Source organism: Salminus brasiliensis, chromosome 17 (genome assembly GCF_030463535.1).
Source record: "Salminus brasiliensis chromosome 17, fSalBra1.hap2, whole genome shotgun sequence".
Taxonomy (NCBI): Eukaryota; Metazoa; Chordata; class Actinopteri; order Characiformes; family Bryconidae; genus Salminus; species Salminus brasiliensis.
This window is the reverse complement of record NC_132894.1, coordinates 25,178,530-25,187,804: the sequence shown is the minus strand read 5'-3', so window position 1 is coordinate 25,187,804 and position 9,275 is coordinate 25,178,530. Positions and strand designations below refer to the sequence as shown.

Here is a 9,275-nt window from a genome sequence, read left to right as displayed (position 1 = left end):
ATTTTCATTTGTGTGTGTGAGAGAGAGAAAGACAGAGAGTGAGCATTCTTTATTACTTTTGTTAACATTAGCATGTGACTCAACTTTACAAGGAAGAAGATAAAATTTAATAAGATGACTGGCTCTTATACAGAGAACAGGCAGAGCAGGGGAATTTCAAAAACCATGGGATGCAATTAAGGAGCGAGCTACAGTAAATCTTTGCACTGCAGTTTTCCAAAACCACACGGCCTCAAGGTCGACCAGTGTTCCTGCCCTGTACAACAGATAACAATCTCCAGATGAGGGGCAGCATTGAATGCAAATTTGTCTATAAAGCTCTTATATACTTAAAGCATCTCTGTCTTAATTACAGCAGGGCTGGTGTGCACCGACTTAACAGTGCCGTGGATTAGAAAGATTAATTTCAAAGTAAATCACTAAATTGGCCGTTATCGGTCAAGAAAATTAGACCATCAGTGGTACTTGTGCCATTCACGTCTAAGATGTGGACCAACAGTTTCAGTAAATACTGATAAATCATGGAAAGGACTACGGATTTAACAACTATGCTGATTTAAGGCTGTAAACGGTTTGAACAAGGAGGTTATATCAAACATAATTTCTTCATTCCCCAAATATTCACGGTTTGCATGCAGAAACAGACAGCCTTATAGTACATAAATATCAATGGTGAGCACAGTACACTGCATTGCAGATATACATAAACATCTATATGTAATGTAAATGTTAGACACATTCCATTTCAGTAACTGTTCTTTCTCTAAAAAATTCCCTTTTATCCATTATAACAACAACAAATGTCCAGAACCAGTCGACACAAGAATGCCACAGCTGAAATGTGATTTATTTGAAGTTGTGCGCTGGGGATGCAATTTGTGCATAATTCTCACCTCCTCATTTTAGCCAGAAAGACAAAATTCGATCAGACACTGTCGTGTACTCCTTGATGCAAAATCAGAACCTTACCATAGACAGCTCTTAGAGAGACAGAGGCAAAATACACACATGGTACTTTGAAGTGAAGAGGAAAAACTCCAGCTTTTGTAAACATTCCCCATCTTCAGTAATGAGATCTGAAATGTGATTGAAGTAGCCTATGTACACGCAACAGATGAAAAGGTTTTCAGAGGAAGATTTGGTTACCTGAAGCTCTCGGCTTTTCCAAGTTCCACTTAAAGACAAGAGGGCACGAAAGTGATTTCACTTACACACATGAAAGCAAAGAGCGTGGATATCATTTCTGAGTTCATTGTCCTCAAAACAATGTAACTTTTGAACACATGAATCACATATCAGTGCTTTAACGCCACTAGACATGTTGAATAGTAAGGCTTATGTAAATGACAGGTTATTGTGTGAGACTATATGACCAAAGTTTTGTGAACACCTGTTTCTTCCATAATCTTAATTCTTCCCTTCTAATTGCAGCAACAGCTTCTACTCTTTGAGGAAGACTTTCCACTAGATGCATGAAGAATGCCATTCAGCCATGAGAGCATGAGAGCTTCAGGTACAGATGTTGGATCATTATGGTAAGTTGGTTGCTGGTTGGAGCTCCATCACAGAATGAAGTTTCATTGCTCTACAGCCCTCCTAGCCAAAGCTTTGCATATCGGTAACTTCATGTGCATCAAAGCTTCCTATTCTACTGACAATGCTTTTTTATACAGAGATTATACAAGTTGTGTGTGCGTATGCGAACACTTGTCAGCAGTGGGTGCACCTTAGTGCAGCTGAATTCACCAATGCAAAAGTGTGCCCACAATCCTTTGGACATTTATTGTATGTGACATACTGCCTATGTGACCAACTATGTAGGATACTGCCAATATATAAACCTCACATCTTTTTTAGACAGATGGTTTATAAGGTAGCTAAGTAGCCCTAGCAATTCAGTATGTTTCCCTTTAATGCATTTACTGCATTTAAGTCATGCCAAAATACATGCTACCAGCTGCTTTCCTCTAGTAATCAGGCTAGTTGTGATTACTGTTTGTTGCCATTTGCACATACAGAAACAATCCACTACAGATTAGGTTCAAATGAAACTTACAAATGCTGCGAAAGCTACAAAAATGTTCCCAGTTTACGTGAGATCGCCCTGTTATGTCTTGCGTCCTTTCGTGTCTGTGCTCAGACAGACTTCCTTCGCTTTCCAAAGACATTGTTAATAAGCTTGGCCATGGACTTGGAGCCGCTGTAGCACCTGCGGTCTGATCTGTACTTCATCTGTTCCATCACATGACGGATGAGTTTGGTGAAGAGGTTAGCGATGTCCAGGTAGTTTTCAGCTGCAGACACCTCCTGAAAAAGGCACTTGTGCTCCATGGAGAGTGTTCGGGCCTCTTCCTCGGTCACCTGTCGACTGTGGCACAGATCCTGCTTGTTCCCCACCAGGCAAATGGGTACATCCGTCTCACTGTCCAAATCAAATATAAACCAATGTAACCTTACGGACCAGGACTTAAAAAATAAAAAAGACCAATCATTATTCATAAGATGGAACAGCATAAGATTAAGCTTAAGATGTTAATAGTTTGCTATGCTTTAGTGAGACTGTGTCCAACACAGATCACATTTAAACAGTATCACCAATAAATAGTTAGTATGTAAACAGAGGCATTTAGTATGGTTTGATGTAAAATGATCTTTTCTTCAGAAATGTATCATGTCAGAATTGTTGACATTGGTGGTAATAGGAATGCCTTTAGTAGCAACATCACAGTAAGATATTATATGAAATAGATATTAGCCTATTACCATGTCATTCAACATCAGACATTGTTTACAATATATTTTTTTTTAAAAGATGTAGATGCACAGGCATTGTAAGGAAAAGTAGTGCCCAAAGATAAAATTTTTACAGCTATTTTACCACAAACACCAATATACTCAGTGTCATGCCAAAGTGTGCCTTGCATTCTCACCACAAAAAAAGCATGTTTTTGACATGATAAAAAATAGGTGCAGAATTTCAGGGAAAAAAACCCTTCAGCTGTTAAGCACAGGGGTGGACTGATCACACTTTGGACTTGCAGCCAGTGGCATGTGGAATAGGGGTAAAGGAAAGAATGGGTTCAGTTAAATACCTGCAAATTCTGAAAGCAAATATCACCTCAAAACACCTCAAAACCCACCATGGACTACCTTAAGAAGTGAAAAGCTGAAGAAGCTTAAAAAGCTGTTTTGCCATGGCCCACAGTTCCCTGACCTAAAAAGCATCAAAAGTCTGTGGATAGACCTCCACAGAGCACTGTATAAAAGACAGCACAATAATCTTTTCCAAGAAAGACTGATTAAACCCCCCCCCAAACAAGAATTTCTGCTACAAAAATCTCTGAGGGTTGAGGTCAGGACTCTGTGCACGTCAGTCGAGTTCTTCCATTCCACAACTCACCCAACCATGCCTTTATAGACCTTGCTTTGTACACTGGGGCACAGTCATGCTGGAACAAAATAGGGCCTTCTCCACACAGTTTCCACAAAATTATTTTCCAAATTGTGTTGTTTTGGTTTGTTCTTTTCTTCTGGAAAAGAACCCCATAGCACTATCCCTCCTCCACCAAACTGTACAGTCGGCACAATGCAGGCAGGCACGTAACGTTCTCCTGACATTCGCCAAACCCGACTTGTCAGATAGAGAAGTGTGATTCGTCACTCCACGGAACACATTTCCACTGTCCCGGAGTCTAGTGGCGGTGTGTTTTACAGCACTCCATCTGGCACTTGGTATTATGTTTGGTGATGTGTTGATTGCATGCAGCTGCTTGGCCATAGACACCCATGCCATGGAGCTCTCGCCACAGGAGGATTATTGAGTAAGCATATACTGAGTCAGCAGACCATTGGTGACTTTTAGGAACTATGCACCTCAGCAACCCGCTCTGTAACTTTACATGGTCTAAAACTTTGTGGCTGTTGTTCCCAAACACATGGCCGTGCTGTGCTTCATAAACATTTTTTTCAGTAATTCCACTCACCATTAATTATGAGGTATCCAGGAGGGATACTGTAAAAGTATCCTAGAAGTTTAAAAAAACTGACTTGTTGCAACAGTGGCATCCTATTACAGTCTCCATTCTTTCACAAATGTTTGAAAAAGCAAGCTCATGGCTAGAGGCTTGATTTTATACATCTGTGGCAATGGAGCTAAATGAAACACTTGTACTGCAACAATATGTACTGTTGATAAAGTTTTTTTTTTTAATATTTACTTGTTACATCTCCATTGCAGACATCTCCATTAAAGACAAGAACCCCTTGTTCCTGCCATCGTAACTGTTTGGAATCCTATCAGCTCTTCAATGCACCATTTACCCTCAAACCACACTGAATGACTCGAAAAAAAAACTGTGAAATTCCATGTTAAACTACCCAACATTGTAACTATATACAAGTTTTTAAAAAATCATTCTTTGGGGGTACCAACAAAACATCAGGAGGCATGAGGTATTACTCTAATGATAGATTTGATTTAGAAAACCATGGCTAAGTTACAAGTGAGCTGAAATGGAAAACAGAAGGAAAAACACATAGCTTTGTGTGAAGCATCAGACCATTATGGTTGTATATGAGGGAACATATTAGACAGGTCTAGGTCCTAGCCACCCATATGATCTCAATTGCCTTGTTTGAGGGTTTTAATAGGATCCAGCTGGATCAAGCTGTCCAGCCTCACACACACTTGCTCACCATTGTCTCCAGATGACTTTCAAATGACACACAAGCAGTGAAAGCCCAAACCTTCCTGATTTTTACAGCTCCCTAATAAGGGAGTCAGCATGGGAAAAAATGAAGCTTATTGGATTTAGTTGAGCCCAAAGGTCCAATTAGAGTTATGATTCACTACATCAAGACTAATAGGCATGAAATTTGTCTCCTCTGTGACTTTCATTATAGACAACCAAATGCATGTACATCCAATTGACTTACAGAGTGTGTCGATTTCTCGTCAATCCCCTGCACTCTTGCATCTGCACAGATCTAACCAGACAGCCTCCTATTATGTCCCACAAATGGTATTCATTAATTCATTAAAGCTTTGCCTTCGTAATCCAGTCCGCATGAGCCATCAGTTCAACAGGGTATGACAGTGACTTTTACTCACCCCTTGCAGGTCTCCCTGCGACTCTCTTTGATCTGATGCAGGATGTTCTTGGCGTTGAGAAAAGACATGCGGTCACTGATGGTGTACACCACCACAAAACCGTCGGCCCAATCCATGGGCTCCTCCAGGATACATCTGCTCTCTCCACTCTGCCGGGAAAAGAAAGGTCACATGGGGAGGGGGGGGGGGGGGTTGTCAACAACATTTCATGTCTCTGAAGAGTGGCTGAATGGAAAACTGGACATCATGGCAGAGCCTGGCTCTGGGTTAATTAACACCGGCCTCTTTGGAGAGCGACATAGGGCTGAAAAAACAAAGGGAGAGGCGCACTGAACATGTTTGAAGCCTTTGGTTTTGTAAATGAGCTAATGTCATTTCAAGAGCTCTGTCCACAAAGACTGACTTGGGGAGAGTGGGGTAAGATGAGCCCATTTTACTCTAGTCAAACTTTGAGAATATGAATAAAACTAATGCATACAACACAAGTTCAGGATATGTGGTTTCAACTGGAGCCTTAGCAATGTGCTCAGACTCAAATAGACAAGAAAATACAGGGGCCCCAATAAAAAAGGTGAGAAAACAGCTTCTTGCTATGTATTAATCATGCCTAATTCCTCTAATATCTAAGCATTAACATCGCCTAATTCTAAATTTACATTTTTGTATTTAAATTTCTAAATATAATTCTTAATAATTAAATTCTACACTCTGCTCTTTGCTTCCACAAGATGTCCATCCACCTCAAGGTTGGATGTGTTGTGCATTCTGAGATTCTAAGTCTTTCTGTAAGTTCCAACTAGTCCAACTAGGCTATTCTCTCTGATCAACAAGGTGCTTGCGTCTGCAGAACTTCTCACTGAATTTTTTTTTTTTTATCACACTATTATGAGTAAGCTCTAGAGACCGTAGCGCCGAACATCTCAGTAGATCAGCAGTTGTAGAAAGATTCAAACCAGTTCATCTGACACCAACAATCATGCCACATTCAAAATGATTGAAATCATATTTTCCCCCATTCTGATAGTTGGTGTGACATTACCTGAAGCTGCTGGCTTTTATGCACTGCACAGCTGGCACACAAGTGGCTGGCAGATAATTGAATCCTCAGATAGTTTCAATAGGAATACGTTGTCAGTTATTCATTAGTAGAAGCAATCCTAATTCTAACACCAAATTTAATTTAATTCAACGTAAACACAAGATACAGGCTTTGGTTCAAGTTGTCCTCTGGATCATCCTGCCCCACACTCCCCACTCTATATATTGACTTTTTACACACACCCATTTAAAGAACCTCCAAAGCAGGACAGTGGCCATCCCATAACCTGGGCTTTGAGAATCAAAGTCCAGCCACACGTTCTTAAATAAGAGGTCCCAGATGCACCAACTAAAAGCAGAACGAAGCTCGGTTTTCAAAGGCACTGCCCTGAATACAATGCTCGAGGGGAAGGATCGTAAATCCAATCGGAACATAACATACAATTCCCATATGGAGACGTACCAAAGAATGCAACCTTATGGCAATATCTCCACAGTGATCCAATGATCTCAGAGAAGCTGATACTAGGATATAAACACATACCTGTGAACATGGATCAAAGACCTCTAAGTTCAACTGCCTGCCATCAATGGAGAGCCTTTTACGGTATAAAGAGTCTGCAACAAAGAAATACTGGGAATTACGACCTACACGTGTACTGCATAAAATAAATGGGGAACCTGTTAAATGTAAACACGGAACACAAAATCATTTCAGTGGACAAGGAAGAAGTGCATGCAATGTGATATGCAGGAAGTGCCACAATTACTATGTGCTTCAAAAATATTTGGCATTAGAACATACTCTATATGGACAAATGTATTGGCACTTCTGCTTATTCACTGTTTCTTCTGAAATCAAGTGTATTAAAAAGAGTTCATCCTGCTTTGGTTGGAGTTTCTAGTAGAAATTACTCTGAGAATTGTATTGCATTCACTGACAAGGACATTAGTTAGATCACCATCCCACCTCATCCCTAACTCCCCAGCTCATCAATGCAAGTATTGGATGGAGCACCATCATTCTAAAGAATATGGTTCCACTGCTCCACAGCTCAGTGCTGGGGGGGTCATGTTTATCTCATCTCAAAGGTCTTATACTATTGACAACACTTCTTCTCTTCTCTATGTGCAAATCAAAGTAGCTGAATGCATTCATTAGAAGGGGTGTCCACAAACATTTAAATATATAGTTTACTGTGGAATGGATGAATTGGAATGGATACATGAATGGAACGAATACATTTAAAAGCTTCTTCATAAAGACATCCTCAGAGTGTCTGCTTTTGAAAATTGATGTTTACTTTGAGCCGGCTGCTGTGGATTTGCTGCTCATTTCCATCATATGTAATGGGGGAGCATATGAATAAGTGTGCACCATGTTCCCTATGGAAAAAGCATACAATAAAACTTGTTCCATGAGTTAAGACTGTTGGTGTGATGCCATGGTTAAAACAGTCACTGGATTATGTGTTTAACATATGAGTAAGGTTCTGGCCATGTCTTCGCCTCATTAATAGTCTGGGAGGAACTGTGCTGTACTTACTTGCGTTGGAAGCATATTCCCCAATGAAGCGCTTGGTCAGGAATCTCACCAAAACCGCTGAGGACAAGAGAAGTGAGGCTCTTATTGAAAGCAATCACCTCAAGAAGTGATGCTAATAATTGGACAGAAATCTCAGGGTAGAAAAACAGGGTAAACAGGTCAAGGCCGGCTCCTCATCAAAGAACTTGGCCAGTTTACAGCAAGTGCCGGTGCATATTTGGCACAGAGAAACCAGTTACATTTATGTTTTTTTATCCCGATCCCAGACCGTGAGCACACTGCCTGGTCTATATTAAATATTTGAGCCATGAAGCTGCCCTGGCTCACTCGCTCATTGAAGTCAGGGCTTGAGTTTCCATGCAGAAACATGCACGCTGTGGCAGCCGCGTGAACATTGCTTCCTCTACCTTGCCAGCTAACTTATATCCCACAGCTGTCAAAAATGCAACCACAGTGCCTTGCATATGCCTCTGAAATCCCTCTCACAGACCTACCAAAACATACCAGCCTTGTCCCTCTATCCTCCCCTTATCCCCTACCTCTTTGATCAGAGCCCAGAGAGAAAAGGGCTCCAGCTCTACCTCTTAATTTTTTGGTCAGAGGGGACCCTCTCTAATTATTTTCCGGTTATTTAATAGTCATCAGAACAGGTATGCAGCCAGAGGGGCTCAGCCTGTCTTTATTCTACTGAGAGGAACAAAAAAATAATAATCCCTCATCAGTTTAAGCAATTACCCGCATGTTACAACCATCAATTTTAATTTCCCTTTTGGGTGATTTGAATAACAGTGACCTCGTTCCAACCCCCATTCCCCAACACCCCCCCCCCCAAAACCCAACCTCCCTTCATTTTCCAATACACAAAGTGCTTTCACAGCATGTGCACAAAGCAGACATAATTCCTCTTTGCATTGAGGAACCCTGACACACATTGCTGTATAGATGCACTGCAGCCGAACAAATGTGTGTGACATGTACCTGATGCTGTGCCAATGCAGTGTGGCAGGTTGCAGCAAACAGTCCCTGCTTACCCCTGCATGCTCTTAAGAGCTGAAACTAGTAAAGAAAGTTTAGTCATGCATGTTCAAGAACAGAAGAGATACAACACTTACCCGATTTGCCAGCTCCCTCGCTGCCCAGCAGGGCCAGTTTGATGTCGTTCATGGCTGTGAAACTGAAAGAGTTGTTGCTGGAGCTTTGCTCAGTCAAGTGTCCTATAGGGGGAGTCCAGCTAGTATGTTGCTCCTACACACAACCCAGCTGGAGCTCTGTTCAGCAGGGGCAAGGGGAGAGAAGCCTCTCTTCTTTAACTCGCTCTCTCTCTCTTTCTAACTCAGACTTTCTCTCTCTCTGACTCAGTCACTTGCTTGTACACATCAACAGACTCTGATCTCACCCCTCTCTCCTCCCACAATCTAGGGAGCTCAAAAGCTGGGTTGCCAGGAGGTCATTTTACCACAGAGAGCAGACAGGATTTCACCTTCATGAGCCTTAGGAGCCATTGTTCCGCTCAGCAGCAAGTTTTCCATAGTGAAATGTCTTAAACTGCTCTGGAACACAAGGCCAGAGCCTGTAAACCAC

At 41.4% G+C, this 9,275-nt stretch overlaps 1 protein-coding gene across 1 annotated transcript; it reads right to left on the bottom strand.

The window, feature by feature from the left end:
- Positions 1 to 1,966: 1,966 nt before the first annotated feature.
- Positions 1,967 to 9,012, bottom strand: rerglb (RERG/RAS-like b). The gene is made up of 5 exons (XM_072660658.1): positions 8,807 to 9,012; positions 7,695 to 7,751; positions 6,693 to 6,766; positions 5,111 to 5,259; positions 1,967 to 2,422 (listed from the first exon to the last, which is right to left on the bottom strand). Exons 1-5 carry the CDS (start codon positions 8,856 to 8,858, stop codon positions 2,137 to 2,139), a joined length of 618 nt encoding a protein of 205 aa, XP_072516759.1. The 5' UTR covers positions 8,859 to 9,012; the 3' UTR covers positions 1,967 to 2,136.
- Between the last annotated feature and the right edge of the window lie 263 nt (positions 9,013 to 9,275).